At 39.3% G+C, this 18,361-nt stretch overlaps 1 protein-coding gene across 10 annotated transcripts in view; it reads right to left on the bottom strand.

Annotated features, from left to right (window-relative positions):
* Window positions 1-18,361, bottom strand: part of RGS7 (regulator of G protein signaling 7) — a 591,371-nt gene that overhangs the window by 86,697 nt on the left and 486,313 nt on the right. For 9 of the 10 annotated variants that reach the window (XM_034949698.4, XM_034949699.3, XM_034949703.4 and 6 more), the window contains 3 exons: window positions 8,127-8,191; window positions 6,848-6,924; window positions 6,659-6,740 (listed from right to left, as the gene is read on the bottom strand). In XM_034949698.4, coding sequence (XP_034805589.3) covers window positions 6,659-6,740; window positions 6,848-6,924; window positions 8,127-8,191 — 224 coding nt within the window. Of the gene's footprint in view, window positions 1-6,658; window positions 6,741-6,837; window positions 6,925-8,126; window positions 8,192-18,361 lie in introns of all 10 variants that reach the window. The other variant, XM_034949733.3, reaches the window with a different exon arrangement.

Raw genomic sequence — 18,361 nt, 5'->3', positions numbered from 1 at the left:
AATGCTAAAATTGAGTTTCTTCAGCACTTTGACAAGTAGAAGTTTCACTGCAATTTAGCTAGATGTTAAAATCCTGTTAATACAAGCTACTAATGCATTATTCTTTGTGTGTGTATATGTGTGGGGCTTCATTAAATTATTGAAACATTAAATACACAAGTCAACCCAAATACTGTATTATCTTTGTCATACTACAATTTGGTGTATTTCTCCCACTATATTCTTCAGTAGTTAGTTTCTGGCAATTCTGTCTGGAGTCCTTAGTAAGTGAAGAGTCCTTTTTAGTGTTATGACCTTAATTTTTTTTTCTGGAGTAAATGTTGACATACTTAGGAGGCTAACTTTATTTTATAGAGATATTAAGTACTAGAATGATTATTCTGTGTCAATCTGACCTAAAAGTGACCTCATGGTTTTTTGAAAGGAAAAAAATCATATTATGTATATTTTCTATACTCTAGGTAAAATGCACATAACATATCATATTTTACATTAAATTGACTTTAAGTATATTTTAAAGATTCTGAACTGTTATTTCAAATTTCCCTTTCCTCACTACATTTCTGGCTAATGGCTTCCAATCCATTCTTGAGGTTGGAATAATAAATGCTCGTGTCAAATCGGACCAAATAAAAGTATTCAAAAGGCAAGGTAGCATATCACCTTTACTTGAATTAAAAGCTTTAGAAGGATCAGATGTTATCTGGGTTTTTTTTATTGAAAGGTGTAATAGCAGAACTGTGAAAGGGAAAACAAAATGAAAAACATTCAACAAAAATGCTGTTAGGATAACTCCATTTCTGGCTTTTGAAAATAAAGATACTTTATATATTTATGAAGGCAAATCGATTCAGGAAAATATAATTACATAACTTAAAAGTCTTTCAGTTAGATCGTGTCACAGATCTGTGATATTTAAGCTTTTTATTCTAATGGGAATATCAATCTCAAGACTTTTAAAATTGATAGTGATTGCTTCATAGTTTTTCAACTAACCTTCTGAAAAACCATAACAAAAATAAGACCCTACTTTCTTATCTCTTTTTTTTTTACGAATAATTTCTGTAAACTAAATATGTGTGTGTGCGTGTGTGTGTGTGTGTATTTTAGAGACAGGGTTTCACTCTGCTACCTAGGCTGGAGTGCAGTGGCATGATATAGCTCACTGCAACCTCGAACTCCTGGCCACAAGGAATCCTCTTAGCCTCAGCCTCCTGAGTAGCTAGGATTATAGGCATGCACCATCATACCTGGCTAATGTTTTGTAGAGATGGAATCTCACTATGTTGCCCAGGCTTAAATATAGTTTATATATTTTAAAAATTTTAGGCCGGGCACAGTGGCTCATGCCTATAATCCCAGCACTTTGGGAGGCTGAGGCAGGAGGATCACCTGAGGCCAGGAGTTTGAGACCAGCCTGGCCAACATGGTGAAACCCCGTCTCTACTAAAAATATAAGAAATTAGCTGGGCGTGGTGGCACGCGCCTGTAATTCCAGCCATTCAGGAGGCTGAGGCAGGAGAATTGCTTGAACCGGGGAGGTGGAGGTTGCAGTGAGGCAAGATCGCACCACTGCACTCCAGCCTGGGCGACAACGTGAGATTCTGTTTTAAAAAACATAAATAAATAAAAATAAAAATTTAGATCCTTTTTGAAATAATAACATATGTAGGTTGTTACACAATATTATCATATCTAAACATTGAAGATAGGACTTATCAGGCAGCCCTGTTGGCAATAGCCCTCTAGGGTGTATATTGTATAAACATCCCTGGCAGGGGTATTCTACACGTGTTAGTTGGATTCCCCTAGGTCAGGGGTGTGTGGTCTATAATATATGAAAAATGCCCTGAACTCTGGACTTTTAAAAACAGCAAAAGGATATGTGAAAACCATTTTAAAATACAACAAGACACCTATAAATACAGCTATTTTTTCAAAAGCAAAAGGACATATGAAAACCATGAGTAAAATATAATAAGACACCTATAAATACAGCTATATCCTCTGCGGACTATTGCATTCTAACTATTTATTCTTTCTTTTTGCAGGATAGATACATAAAGTCAGGATCTCATTCTTGCTGGAGCTACTTATCTGCCTGGACCCACACCACCCCCTAGTTCCAGGCCTGGCTCTCCCACCGCTAGCTCTGAACCTGAGTACGTCCTATAAACAACATGAGCATCTGTATCTCCCTTCAGAAAACAAATGGTGCAGTCATACTCATCCTGCTGTGTTAATGACTATGTTCATAAAATGCGACACTGGACTACGAGTTTTAGGAATCAAGGAGTGTGTTTTAGTCCACTTTTTATGACTGGCCTTAGTATAATATCTGGCACATACTGATATAGAATAAAAGGTATCATTACATGATACCTTTCCATATTATATCCACATGTATCCCATGATCCATGTTCCATATTATGGAAGGGTGGCAACGCCCTGTTTCACGAGTTTCAGATTCAACTTTTGAAGGAAACATGTTTTAGTCATTGCATTGGCAGATGGCTCCAGGACTTACATATTTAAATAACAAAAATGTTGGGGATAAAAGTATTCCCCACACAGTTCAAAAAGTTTCATAGGTGGGTAAAGGAACCATCCCTTTGAAGAGGAAAGTCAACAGTCTGACTTATTTCAGGTAAACAGGTTGATAAAGACAAAGAAAGGCTGCTTTGTTCTAAGTCTTGGGTTCCTGCACCTAGAGGACAGATCCCACATTCCAGAATAAAGGCTTAAATAAAAATGCAAGCATACAGGAAATAAAAGAGTTCAAAAATAAAGGGTACTAAGAGAGAGGGGTCATAGATTAGCATTAACACCATGGTGACCACATCAGCCTTAAGTCAAGGTCAGACTATTTCATGCAAGGTATCCCTAAATGGAAGAGTGGAATGATAAGCCTGGAGGAAAAAAGAGATGGCTATGGGAGTGGTCTTCAGAGTTATTCTGGTTAGGACCTCAGAACTGAAGACAAAGGTTGTGATGCTCCTTGATTGTCCTCTGTGAGATTCACAGATGTCATTAAAACCATGAAGTACAGGAGCTGCATTTGCATTATCTGTTTCCATATTCCATTTTTTTTTGCTTTTTCCTTTTTTTTGCTACTCTCTGTTTCTTTTCACGAAGAAAGCTGAAAATTTATTGTCTTTCACCTGTCAAGTGAGATGCTAAAGTGATTTGCTAGCTGCTTTTACCATATAATCTCATTTAATGTTCAACTAACACTGCAAGGTAGGTAGATATATTTCCATTTTATAAGTAAGACTGCTGAATCTCAGGAGGGCAAATCACTGTGCAAGGTGGGCCTCGTAAATAACGGACTCATGTCTATCTGATTCCAAAGCCCACCTGCTTCCCACTCTGCCCCAGGTCTCCCTATTCCCTTTTTTACTGGTTGTTGGCTGACATAATAGAAACTGGAAGTGTACACAATAGGACAGTCTCTTAGATATGCACATCTTCTGGTGAGGGGCGGTATGCAATATCAGGCCCCAGGCCGTACCAGATTAAGCCTCCGGACAGTTTGAGATACTCTCTGGTATTTTCCTACACGTGGTCTGGGATTCTACATTGCTCAGGTGGCAATAATTTGGTGTTAACATGGAAGACCTAGCTTCCTAGCTTCACAGATCCTGTCTAGAAGACACTTAAATTTTACAGTGAATACTACAAGGTACAAAGAGTCTTTCATTACAGCCACAGTCAGGACAGACTATGAAGAAGAAACTGAGCTATAGAAATACCTATTCACTTTAACTCTGGGATATAGGATTTAGGGTCTAAATATATTAGGATTGATTATGACAACTGCAGAATTCATTTCTAGGGACAAATGTAAAAGTGTAGACATTCTTAGAAATTATCACAATATTGCTGTTTTCCCCTATGCCACTTTTTCTTGAGGGGGCCTAGTTACCTTAGAAAGTTCTTGTCATTGCTTAGCTAACACTACAGCCAGCAAATAGAGATAGAGCTTGTGTGTTTGGCTGAGAAAATAACATAGGAGCTCTCTTAGGAGAACCTTTCTGTTAATGTCCCTGTCATCATCATCTTTGTCTATTAACTCACAGTAAGGACCCAAAAGGCTAAAAACAAGATAAACACCAGTACCTGTATGGCAGACACAGCCTTTGGACAAGTGTCAGCATTTCGCAAGTGCCTGAGATCACTTCAAAATGTTTAAATTTTAAAAATGCCAAGAGGGATTACCTCTAAAGTAATACAGGAAGTTATAATGTAAGAAAAAGAAATGGTTGAAGGTAGGATTGGTTTTAGGCGAACGCCATTCTCAGAGGCTCATGACAACCCGAAGCTCTATTTTCCTCTAGAAAATAAGCGATGACGGCCGGGCGCGGTTGCTCACGCCTGTAATCCCAGCACTTTGGGAGGCTGAGGCGCGTGGATCACGAGGTCAGGAGATCGAGATCATCCTTGCTAACACGGTGAAACCCCATCTCTACTAAAAATACAAAAAATTAGCCGGACATGGTGGTGGGCACCTGTAGTCTCAGCTACTTGGGAGGCTGAGGCAGAAGAATGGCGTGAACCCGGGAGGCGGAGCTTGCAGTGAGCCGAGATGGAGCCACTGCACTCCAGCCTGGGTGACAGAGCGAGACTCCGTCTCAAAAAAAAAAAAAAAAGTTCAACAAGGGAGATGGAGCCAGTGGCTTCTGGGTGGTTTCTGCCTCCAGATCCTCCTTGGGATGACTTTCTAGTTGGAAGCCTAGTGAAGGATGTGGTGGAGGCCTCTTGGATAACACTCATATGTGCTCCTTGCTGGTGGGAGACACGAAAGACTAGCGCCTGACTTGCACTGGATAGAGGGAAAGACAACTGTGATCAGATTCTGCCTCCAACAGAGGCACACAAAGGGCTGAGGCAATGGAGCAGGGGAGTGTTTGAGGTGGGATCATGTGTCATCTCTGTGAGCATGAGAGTCTCAGAGCATGAAATAGACGTGGGCAGTGCAGGGGAGCTGGCATGGTGTGAGTCCTTTTGGGTTGCCAGGAGGATCCAGGTCATGGAAGCTAAACGAGGCTAGAGATGAGCCACCAGATGTCCAGGGGACAAAGTGGATAAGCACAGGAACATAACACATTGACTGGTTTCTAGAGGTTGCTTAAAACAAACAAAAAAATAAAAATCCTACTTAATGTCCTTGCAATAGCTATGCACCTGACCTCATAATCCTTTTTCTTCATGAACAATAAAACTCACACTGAATTTTCAGTAGCAAAGCCAGTTAATTCTCAGTTGATTCTCTTTGAATCTTTCCAGAATTCAAAAGAGAGAACAAATTCAATATAGCATTTAACAATTGCATCGCTATCTGAAGCTGAAATATGTACATATATAAACAAACCTTTGGAGACTTTCTATTTTGGTCTGACTCTGAAGGTAGTTGAGAGAAAATTGTAAGGTATTCTTATCAATCTTGATTTGTCTTTCATGCTATGAACCTATTATTTATTCTAATAATACTTACATAAATATTATTCTCTACTGCCTTGTCTGTATTTAAATAAATCTACAGAAGAAAATGATACAGCATCAAAATAGAAGGAAATATACGAGGTTGTCTTATAGTTGCTGGTAACCACTGTTTAATTTCATCCATAAAGTTTTCTGGTATTAATTAAGGATATTTATTAATATTACTCTGAGGCACGTAGTTTAACATTAATAAGGAAGAAAGCCAGCTAAGTTATTAGAGATCCAATGTTATGTCATTAAAAGTGTGAGCTGATTTGAATTTGAGCCACAGGAAATGTAAGTCTGTGAAAGTCAACAACCAAAGCAGGCTACTAATAGGTTTTAAGAAAGAAAATCAGGCTGGGCACGGTGGCTCATGCCTGTAATCCCAGAACTTTGGGAGGCTGAGGCAGGCAGATTGCTTGAGCTCTGGAGTTCAAGACCAGCCTGGGCACCATGGCAAAACTCCATCTCTATCAAAAATACAAAAAATTAGCCAGGCTTGGTGGCACATGCCTGTTGTCCCAGATACTTGGGAGGCTGAGGTGGGAGGATGGCTTGAACTGGGAGGCAGAGGTTACAGTGAGCCAAGATCATGCCACTGCACTCCAGCCTGGGCCACAGAGCCAGATCCCATAAAGAAAGAGAGAGAGAGAAAGAAAGAAAACAAGAGAAGAGAAAAGAAAGAAAGAAAGAAAGAAAGGAAGAGAAAAGAAAGAAAGAAAGAAAAGAAAAGGAAAGAAAAGGAAAGAAAGAGAAAGGAGGGAGGGAGGGAAGGACGAAGGAACGAAGGAAGGAAGGGAGGGAAGGAAAATCAGGGCAGGAATCACACTTGTACTATGAAGCCAGAAAAATGTAAACAGTAAAACATGAAAAACTGTTTTGTTGCAGTAGTTTTTCTTTCAAATGTATACAGAAGCATCAGATACCTTCAAATAGCAAGAGAGTAAGCAAGCGATATCGTGGTGGGAAAATGCATGGTTTTATAAATTAAATACGATGCTATTGAGGTCTAGTCATCCTACACGAAAGTGGTGATCTTTTCTTAATGAATTCACCAAGATACCATGGAGCGTGCATGGGGTCACTACAGTCTTTCCCTTACTTTGGCAGGGCACCCCTCACTTCCCACAGACGGAGAAGATGGATTCAAGACGAGAGTGCGATGCTTGCTTACCACGGGCCTGTGCACGTCCCAGAACGCTCTCTCTTGGCTGTCAAGGATCTTCCGTTCAATCTTGTCTCTCTTCTTGTCCACTCTGTCAACACAGTAACAATAGATAACATTTAGTATTAATTGTAGTGCCTCTCTGGACAAAAAGGCCACAACTGGAACAAATCTTCCAAACGACTCACAAGGACTCACTTTGCTTGTGCTTCTGCTTGCATGAAAATGAACTCCCACTTCCGGGCAAATGCTCTCTGCAGCCTGGCCAGGCTCTCCTGAAAAACATACCCCAGGTGAAGACATTCGGTGTTCATTGTCACTGCTCTCTTCTAGCTTAGTTACCACTTGTATTTGTCAAGGAAACAAATAGAGAGTTTCTAAAGCCCTAAGTGTACTGTGGTTCTCAATGATAAGTCATGCTCCCTGAATTCAGCTCATCTTCATATTGGCAGTCTTAAAGGAAGCAGAAAAACCTGTTACAAATATCGATTTTTTGAATTACTGACTTTGGAGAACAGGACTACAAACCCAATATGTATCTGCAAAATACTAAAATTACCTAGTACATAAGGAGGTGCTCAGATGAACCCACTGGATTTTTCGGTACCCACTTTATAGAGGAACAGAACATCAGTACATTCCTACTACGCATGCAATCAGCCTATTCAGTTCCTGACAATACATGGCACACCCTGGCGGCCCACAACCTATTCCTACACAGTGCTTTGAATTCAGAAAATCTAACATAGCAACCATCTGCACAAATGACAGCAGATGACTTTTATCTGCTGATGATCACCGTCAGCAGATACAATTTTGGCAAAACCCACTCTTTCCCAGGGTAAATGGTCTTGAATCCTCAGAGTTTGGATATCTTCACTATGTAGGATGCATCTGACATTTCGACAGTTAAGTCGATTTTAGAAAATAAGATATGCTTCCCTTTTATACTTTGAGTTTATGTATTTAGAGTTTTGCCATATGCAATGTGAATGAAGAGAGGAAGTAAGCAAACAGGGATTCATGCACCCACTGTGATGCCAGATCCCTAGAAATCTGACCCTTCAGATCCATGAATGAGGCTGGGCGTGGTGGCTCGTGCCTGTAATCCCAACACTTTAGGAGGCTGAGGCGGGTAGATCACCTGAGATCAGGAGTTCAAGACCAGCCTGGCCAACATGATGAAACCCAGTCTCTACTAAAAATGCAAAAATTAGCTGGGCGTGGTAGTGCACACCTATAATCCCAGCTACTCCAGAGGCTGAAGCAGGAGAATCACTTGAACCTGGGAGGCAGAGGTTGAAGTGAGCCAAGATTGTGCCACTGCACTCCAGCCTGGGTGACAAGAGTGAAACTCCATCTCAAAAAAAAGAAAAAGATCCATGAATGAAGAGTTAACAGCCTGCGCAGAAAAGACTGTGGGCCTTACTGCTGTGCATTCTATGACTATCTTTGCCAGAAGGTCCTTGGTACTTACAGCCTCATAGTCTGCGAGCTCCAGTCGTGCCTTGTTTTGCATTGTTCTCTTGCAGAGGTAAACGGCTGAAAAAAAAAATCAATCATTTCTTGCCTGCTTATCAACACCATGGCACTATAAGTAAAAGTACAACATTACAAATCAAGGGCGTTGCACTTTTTTCCCAAGTTGTAATTTTTGATCATTTTCTTAGACAAAAAATAATTATGTAATAACATTATTACTGAAATTCAAGCATCATAGTATTTATGATATCCTAATAAAATAAATATGCTAAGAAACTTGGTAACTTTTTTTTTTCAGAGATGGTCTTACTCTGTCACCCTGGCTGAAGCAAGTGTAGTGGTAAGGTCCTTGTTCACTGCAGCCACACACTCCTAGGCTCAATTGATCCTTTCGCCTCAGCCTCCCGAGTAGCTGGGACTATAGGCGTGAGCCACCAAGCCTAGCTAATTTTATCATTATTATTATTATTTGTAGAGCAGCTTCTCGCTTTGTTGCCCAGGCTGGTCTTGAACTCCTGGGCTCAAGTGATCCTTCCACCTCGGCCTCTCAAAGTGCTGAGATTATAGGCATGAGACATAATCATTTAAAAATTTTTATTAAATGGTCATCACAGTTTTTAGCATCTTCAACAAATAAGAGGAGAAAATAAAACCTTCTAAAAGGGTCACCAAATGAACTTAAAAATCTATATATCCAAATAAAATCATTTTGTGAAAAGGAAATTATGAATTAGTGGCACATTCAACGATGTCCAGATTCTACTGTCAACTGAAACAATCTGTTCATGTACACTGCAGACTTCTTGCATCTTCTTGGCTTCATTTCACAAGAGCCAATCTTCCATTGTTTTGTCACTAGGAGAAGGGTATCACATCTTACCTACCTTCCACAGTATTTCCATTTTCCTGAGGAGTCGATGGCCTGGGCTACCATGGAAAGTCCATCTGGGCAGCAGATTTATAGAAGGTGGTGACAGCAGTGTTGCAATTGAGCAAATTTCTTCAATTATTTCAGGGTATTCTAGTGACTCTCATGACAAACTCAAGGCATTCACAGCCCTCTGGTAGAGTCCCAATTGCCAGAAAATTTTTGTCATTGTTTTTCACTAAATATGCATGATATTTGAGTCTCATGAAACTCAAGATGCATTATATCTGTTCTAGATGCTGAGTAAATGCACTGGATGAGGACTGTCAAATATTACTTATTGTAAGTCTACCTCTGTGAGTTTGCCTTGGAAATATCACCTTTGCACTACACTTACCACCCCTAGTTTTGGATAACGACGTCCAGCTGGTATCACTAAGGAAACACACTACACAGAAAATTTGAGACCGGTGCAAACAGGAATACTATTTACTCAATTTCTGTAAGGTTTCCTGTATGAAAGTCAAGACGAAGGAGAGAGCCAACCACAGAATGATGCTGACATTCCTACAAATGCTAAGAACCCAGTACATAGTATTAGAACACATCTTTGTACAATCTACCATAATAATTTTATTGTTCTACTAATATTAGTAATTTTTAAAAGTCAGACTTCATAAACAAAAGTGACATGATGTGTTCATTTCCTAATTCATCATAACTGATGCTCACTCCCGAAGGATCTCTTACTATAGACGCCACTGTGACTTGAATAAAATATCTAAAATGTTCTAAGCAGTTGTAAAAGAAATTGAAGCATAAGTGAAATACCCCTGAGGGTGTCTCTTCATGAGAGAAAGATCAAATCTTCTTAAATATCTAATTGAATAATTTCAGCTTTCCTGTGGAATTACCTCTAATGAAATTTCAAGCCCCAGCTATGCCCTCCATCAGTCACACCTCCTGTGTCCTCCTGCATCAGCTTCTCCTTGCTTTATTGGTTTTGCCCATCTAATCTTTATTATTTGCAAAATCAGCTCCCTTTGGGGAAATGTTTCTCACCATTAGGTACCCTAATGCCTTAAAGCAAGAGTGGGATGATTTTATTTTTTACATGACTGCTCACAAAGACATTATGTATCTTGTAACACAGGTGTCCTATGATGTGATTTTTCTTTAATTCTCTAGGGAACAAAATGAAGGTGCGGGCAGACAGTGCCAGGCATAAAATATTGGTATCACAAATATTTGTTGAATGAGTGAATTAACAAATGAATGAATAGGATATCTTCAGAAGGAGCTATTTCAAGGTCAAATCAACTTAAGTGATAAAATCTCCCTAAATGTCTACTTGATTCTTTGGTATAAAGAAAGACAGGAAGCAGGGCATGGTGGCTTATTTCTGTGGTCTTAGCTACACTTGGGAGGCTGAGGAAGGAGGATCATTTGAGACCAGTAGTTTGAGGCTGCAGTGAGCTATGATTGCACCACTGCACTCCAGACTGGGCAACAGAGCAAGACTCTGTCTCTTAAAAAAATAAAATAAAATAAGAAAGAAAGAGGCAAAAGGTACAAGTCTGAGTTAGCAGTGTAGAGAATAATCTGGTAACTGTTGAAGATACAGCAAATATGCTCTTGACCGGATAGGCCCAGACCTCATCAGTCTAGTCCAGACACAGTTGCTGTATGTTGACAGGTACAGATAATACTTTTTATTCTTTATTAGCAGAGAGTATCAGCATTGGTCAAGATGTGGATGAGGCAGAAGGTCCAAGTAGATCAAAGATGATTCCAATTCAGGAAATTTCCCAATTCATTGAAGATTGACAAAATGAATGCACTCATGCATAGTCAAAACTACAGCTCAGGCCGGGCACATTGGCTCATGCCTGTAATCCCAGCAGGTTGGGAGGCCGAGATGGGTGGATCACGAGGTCAGGAGTTCAAGACCAGTGTGGCCAAGATGCTGAAACCTCGTCTCTACTAACAATACAAAAAAAATTAGCCAAGCATGGTGGCAGGCGCCTGTAGTCCCAGCTACTGGGGAAGCTGAGGCAGGAGAATCGCTTGAACCTGGGAGACAGAGGTTGCAGTGAGCCAAGATCATGCCACTGCACTCTAGCCTGGGTGACAGAGCAAGACTCCGCCTAAAAAAAAACAAAAACAAAAACAAAAACAAACAAACAAAAAACTTCAGCTAAGGCAAGGTGTTTTTGTGCCAATCCTAATTATTTTGGCACTGAACATGCTTTATATGGTGCTAGGTATAGATCTAGGCCCAGATCCAAAAGAGTGAATCTTTTATAACATAACCCTGAATATTTCCTGCTGTGATGAAATACTGAAAATATCAACTAATGATGCCATTTTTGGGGTTCTATTTAAAATATTTTCTATTATTAAAGATGTAATTTCAATACCAAGTTTAAATATATCTCCCTGCAGTAGTTTTCTGGGAGATCATCAGGAGACAATTTGGAAGACTTGGGAGGTCAAATAAGTAATTTAATAGGAGGCTATGCCACTAAGTGGGAGAAAGTTTGGGCAGGCCTGAAGTGCTACTCTGGCTAAAAAAGTTGCATAGATAAGGCATAGATTTTGGCCCAAATGCAACTTAGAACTTAGATGGAAAAGTCAAAGTTTCTGGATCCCATCTTTGAGTAGAAACAGAATAGAAAGTGAGTGCTGACGTCAGGTCTTCCCCTTTAATTTATAAAGCTCTAGAGAAGCTGGAGCGGTCTCTCAGACAACACTGATGCCCATGACAAAGGTATGAAAGCACATCACACAGGTCAGCGAGAGAATCACTAAGACCCCAGTATCAAAATGTGGAAAGAGTAGGAATATATCATTCACCAAGACTAGAACTACAAAAGTCCAATAAATATTTTAAAATTACCCAACTTACAACCCAGGTAATGCAAATTAACTTACATTGTCATGCTATTCTTTTTTTTTTTCTCTTTTAATGTTTAGTTTGTGGCTAATTCTTCTCTTGTTCCTGAATTTTAAACAGTCAGGCAGTTTGTACAATCTTCCTTCTCATGCTTGAGTAATTCAAAGAGTCCCAAGTTATTTGAGAGGTGATTGGGTCATGAGGATGGAACCTTCCTTAATGAGATTAGTGCTCTTATTAATAGACTCAAAGGAGCTGGTTCACCCTTCTACCATGTGGGGACACAGCAAGACAGTGCCGACTATGAACCAGAAAGTGGGCCCTCCCCAGACATCAAATCAGTTGGCACTTTAATCCTGGACTTCTCAACCTCCAGCATTGTGAGAAATAAATGTTTGCTGTTTATAAACAAAACAAAAGGGTACCAAGTTATTAATGAGAATGTTCATCTCAAGTAATGATCAAATAATCACGCAAATTGTGGGTGAGAAGAAGTGTGAGTGGCTTCTTTCTCCCCTCCCCAACTCCCTTTCGTGACTCTCACCAAGAACCATGAACTGAGGCCTCTGATCCTCCTGGGGCTGGAGTGTAGGAGAGGAAAGGGGAAGACTGACATTTTTATTACATTTTTCATTGGAATAGCACTTTATTATATTTGATGGAGATTTTGAATTTTATTGCTGAGATAAAAAATTAAATCTGGTATGTAACAAAAATAAATATGTGCTTCACAGGAGCTTTCCTTTATTATTTTAACATTAAAAAATTTTTAAAATATTTTAGTTGATAAATGAAAAATTGCATATATTTATATTGTGCTACGTGATGTTTTAATATAGGTTATATGCTTTGCTATGACTAAATCAAGCTAATTAACATTTCCGTCACTTCACATTCTTACCACTTTTTGTGATGAGAACTTTGAAAATCTACTCTCGGCCAGGTGCAGTGGCTCATGCCTGTAATCCCAGCAGTTTGGGAGGCTGAGGTGGGCAGATCACTTGAGCTCAGGAGCTCGAGACCAACCTGGCCAATATGGTGAAACCCTATCTCTACTAAAAATACCAAAATTTAGCTGGGTGTCGTGGCGGGTGCCTGTAATCTCAGCTACTCGGGAGGCTGAGGCAGGAGAATTGCTTGAACCCGGGAGGCGGGGGTTGCAGTGAGCTGAGATCCCACCACTGCACTCCAGCCTGGGTGACAAGAGCGAAACTCCGTCTCAAAACAAAAAACAAAAAACAAAAAACTACTCTCTTGGCAATTTTCAAGTATTAATGGTAACTATCATCATCCTGCTATACAACAGTCTTCCAGAACTTAGTCCTCTAACTGAAACTTTGCGCTCTTTAACCAATATCTGCCCCCACTGCCCCCAGCCCCTGGTAATCACCATTCTACTTTCTGCTTCTATGAGATAAACTTTTTTCAGATTCCACACGAGTGACATCACGCAGTATTTGTCTTTCAGTGCCTGACTTATTTCACTTAACATAATGTCCTCCAGGCACATCATGTTGCTGCAAATACAGGATTTTTTGTATTTTTAAAGGCTGAATAGTATTTCATTGTGTATCTATCCCACATTTTCTTTACCCATTCGCCTGTTGCTGGACACTTAGGTTGATTCTGTATCTTGGCTATTGTGAATAATGTTGTAATGAACATAGAAGTTCAGGTATCACTTCAAAATACTGATTTTATTTTCTTTGGGTAGATCCCCAGAATTGGAATGGCTGGATCCTATGGTAGTTCTAGGTTCATTATTTGAGGAACTTCTGTACAGTTTTCCATAATGGCCGTACTAATTTACATTTCCACCAGCAACAGTGTATCAGGGTTCTCTTTTCTCCACATTCTCCCCAACGCTTGTTACCTTTCATCTTTTCGATCAAAGCCATTCTTACAAGTGTGAGGCAATATCTCACTGTGGTTCTGATTTGCATTTCCCTGATTATTAGTGATGGGGACCACCTTTTCACATACCTGTTGGCCATTTGTAGGTCTTCTTTTGAAAAATGTCTATTTAGGTTTTTTGCTCATTATTTAATTGGCTTATTCATCTTCCTGCTTCATTGATACCACCAGGGTGATCTAGCTTGCTACTCTCTAGACTTGGCAAAAGTTTAAAGCTCCTTATGATTTTTACGGTACCTTTAGCCTCTCTCTATGATGCTGTTTGCCCCTGCAGTCTGCCATGTAGGACAGGACTGTCTCACACAGGGTTTAGGTGATGCCTAAGAGAAACATTCACACATTTTATTTTTTGCCTTAATAGAAGGCTGCAGAACAGAGCCACCTCCCTTTCAACTCTTCCACCCATAGCTAGACAGCCTGCCTCTTGCCCTTCAGAATCCCATGGCCTACAAGTCTGTGGCCTATTGTGTTCCCAGGGGTGCGTGACTCTCATCTAGCACTCTCAGCAGCCCCTTGAAGTCTCTTATCAGGAGTGAGATAAGGCACGGTCACCCCTGGCTCCATCCACTCAGGGCTGGTGGAAGCAATGGCTCCCAACATCCTATGGATTACAGAATCGGTCTTCAAGACAATGCCTTGCCCTTAGACCCTTGATGTGAGCAGAAAGCAATTACTGGTATCATGCATATGTCAGTGGAACACAGCCCCTTTACACCTGATCTTGACCCACTTAACACTTTGGCTGGGTTTCCATGTTAACATCCTGTTACAGAAACCATTTTCCACTCAGCAAAACAGCAGAGAGTTTAAAGGGGAATAATCCATTCTGGCAAAAGAAGAGTGAAAGAGAGCTGCTGGTGGGCAAATAAACAGGGGAAAGTCTCCTTGGAAAGGACGTGAGAGTGAGTAATAAAGCCTTAAAACATTCATGGCCATAGGCTGGGTGTAGTGGCTCACACCTGTAATCCTAGCATTTTGGGAGCTGAGGCGGGCAGATTGCTTGAGCTCAGGAGTTTAAGAGCAGCCTGGATAACATGGTGAAACCCAATCTCTACTAAAATACAAAAAATTAGCCGGGCTTGGTGGTGCACATCTGTAATCCCAGCTCCTTGGGAGGCTGAAGCAGGAGAATTGCTTAAACCCAGGAGGCAAAGGTTGCAGTGAGCTGAGATCAGGCCACTGCACTCCAGCTTGGGCAACAGTTGAATGAGACTTTGTTTCCAAAAAACCCCCAAAAAATTCATGGCCATAAGTCTAGGACTTGCTTTTCTAGGAGTATTACCCAAGGGAATAACAGGAAAGCTAGAGGGCTAAGAATCCACTATATTAAATATGGAAACACAAAGGAAATTGCAAGAAAATCATGAATATCTGTTCAACAAGATACTAGATCATCATTCAAAATGATGTGTACAAATTGTTCTACCTAAAAAGCTGAAATAACTTGATTTGTAAAACCCTTAATTCCTCCTCATTGTAAAAGTCCAGAAAAATACATAAAGTAAAAAATATACAGTACATATATGTCTAAAGTATTTAAATATTTATATATGTAAAGTATTTATATAAATATATAAAGTAAAATATATACAGAAAAAATATATAAAGTAAAAAATCATTATAATACCATTTCTGTCATTATTTGCTATATAGTTTGATTTTCTTTTATATATACATCTGCTAATACACATATCAATATCTATTTATATACAAAATCTATATGCATATATTTATTTTAAGTGTGCTCAAAACTGTACCACACATGCTGTATTATAAACTTTCTTCTTTAATAGTCTGTTGTGGTTAACTTTTCATATCAATAAGTGCTGGTCTATAATATTTTTTAAAAAATTATTTCATGGTAATCCAGTGCTGAGATGTAATGTAATTTATTTTAATGAGTTCTTATTATTGGACATTTCGGTGATAGCTATTATTTTGCTATTATATTTTAACAGTTGTGTGAACATACATGCATGTATGTATATGTGTCTTTATGTACGCATCTTTATTTGTTTTTGAAATTGCCAGTTTCCTGAAAGGGTTATTGCTGAGTCAGGGCCCACGCGCCTTTCAAGACTTGTGATCTTTATAACCAAATTTCAGAAAGTTTAGACATGAGCGTAGCTCAGACGCTTTTCAACTCTGGAGAGTCTATTTTCAGCAAAGCCATCAGAGTTATTCTGTTAAGACATAAGTCAGATAGTCAGTGTACTCAAAACCCTCCCTTTTATCTACTATTTCCCATCTCATCTCTCTCTAGGAAAAGCCACAGTCCTTGCTGCCCCATTAAGTGACCCTCTGGATTTATCTCCCATTCACCTTCCACCCTGCCCGAGCCTCACACCAGGTGTCCCCCAAGTCTTCTTTCCGTCTCTGGAGAGCCCTACCCCAGAGCTGAACTAAATTCTCTCCAGAATATCTTCCCCCTTCTCCACCCAGCCCCTTTCCCAGTTTTTCTCCACACAACTTTTCGTGTCCTAGTGTACAACTTATGCATTCATTTATGTAGTTAACTTCTTAGTTTTTCTCCCCCTATTCTTCTTCCCTCCACCGACCCACCAGAATGTCACCTCCACCAGGACAGAGGTTTGCCTATTCTGTTCACCAATCAATCCGCATGGCTAGAAGAGTACCTGGCACATAGTAGATGCTCAAAACATAGTTGGGGAGTGAAAACATTTGCCTACTGGTCATTCGAGGTTTTGTGTTTTCTTTTCTTTCTTTTCTTTTTTCTTTCTTTCTTTCTTTCTTTTTTTTTTGCTTTGGTGAATTAACTAATTAACTATAATTTGCTGATTTTTCTATTGGGTATTTAACATTTTTAAATTAGACTTAAGGCCCATTAATACATTAGAGATAAAAACTAATGTTAGGTATATATGAGGAAATATGTTTTTTCCCCAGGTTTTGGGGGAAAAGTTTACTAAACAATGCAGAAAATATTCAGCATACTTAAGAGAATACTGATTTGGTGTATACACACACACACACACAGAGGATCAACAGTACATGGTCTGCAATCTGCTTTTTTTCACTTAAAATAACATTACTGAGATTTACCCAGGCTGTTTTCAATAGATGTAGCTCATTTCCCTTAACTGCTGTAGTCTATCCTATGAATGTAGCTCACATTGATTAGTCATATCCCTATTATTAAATACACAAGTTTTTTTCTTTTTATTTTTTCCTTTTTCTATTACAAAGAACAATCCAGTGAAAGTTTCTCTAAGCATATATTCCTAGAAATGGTATCAAAGGGTTGTGGCGATAGGCACAGTTTGAATTTTATGACACTGCCAAAATTGTCCCATAATACTTGTCCAGTAATGTACAAATATTCCTACCTTCATTCCAGACTTGAATTTTTGCCAATCCGGCTTGAGAGAGGTGCATTAAAGTCTAACCCTTTCAGTAGATTTCTGTGTCTGTTTTCTTGTATCTCCAACAGTTCTCATATCACAGATTTTAATTTCAAAAATGTCTACGAATCGATTGTCCCCTTCACTAATGTGGCTCAATTTAATACTTTTTACCTTGGATTATTTTTTACTTGACCAATATTGCAAGTTCAAATTTTATTTTCTACATGTATTTGCCTGGTATATCTTTGCCTCACCATTTATTTTAAACGAGTCAGTGTGTCTTACTTCTCTTTCCTCTGGAAAGATATTTGTAGATTTTATTTAGGATCTAATCTAAAGATACTTGTTCTTTTTACAGATGAATTTAAAAATCCCCATTCATTTTTGAAAGTTGTTTGTATTCCTTTTCTCAAGTCTTCATCACTCTCCCTCTCTCTGATGGTATTTCTTTGGTTTTCTACCTTTTGTTAGATGGAGTGAGTTTTCTTTCATTCCTACTTTTATAATTGGAAAGTGACAAAATTTGCCACTCCGTTAGTGGCCATGCTCATAACTTTGTACAAATGGCTAAATATGTATTTCTTGAATTTTAATCTCAGAAATTGAACACTGCTTATTATTGCTTCCCTCCATAAATGATGGAGAAATTAGCATATCTTCACTCCCTCCAGTCTTTCCAACTTTTTTAATTACTAGAATTTATCATAAACTCTGTCATAGTTTTAAAAAATAATTATAGCATTCACATTCCATTCAGAAAATATTTTTATCACAATTATTTAGATTCTGCAGGGCATGCAGAGAAAGCTGGTGTCTTGGAAAATTAAGGCTGAAAATTTTGTCTTGGAACAGTGGTTTTTTTAAAAAGTCTACATTTGCTGAAATTATTTTATCAAATCTCAGATGCTCCAAAATTGGGCACTTCCTATCTTATTTTATTATTTTATTTGAGACAGGGCCTCCCTCTGTCACCCAGACTGGAGTGCAGTGGTACAACCATTGTTCATCGTAGCCTTGACCTCCTGGGCTTAAGTAATCCTCCTGCCTCAGCCTCCTGAATAGCTGAGACTCACAGGCACATGCCACCATGCCTGGCTAATTTTAAATTTTTTGTAGAGATGGGGTCTCCCCATATTGCCCAGGTTGATCTTGAAGTCCCGGGCTCCAGCAGATCTCCTGCTCTGGCC

Source organism: Pan paniscus, chromosome 1 (assembly GCF_029289425.2).
Source record: "Pan paniscus chromosome 1, NHGRI_mPanPan1-v2.0_pri, whole genome shotgun sequence".
In the NCBI taxonomy this organism is placed as follows: domain Eukaryota; kingdom Metazoa; phylum Chordata; class Mammalia; order Primates; family Hominidae; genus Pan; species Pan paniscus.
Note: the sequence above shows the minus strand (reverse complement) of the source record. Positions and strands in the feature narration are given on the sequence as shown.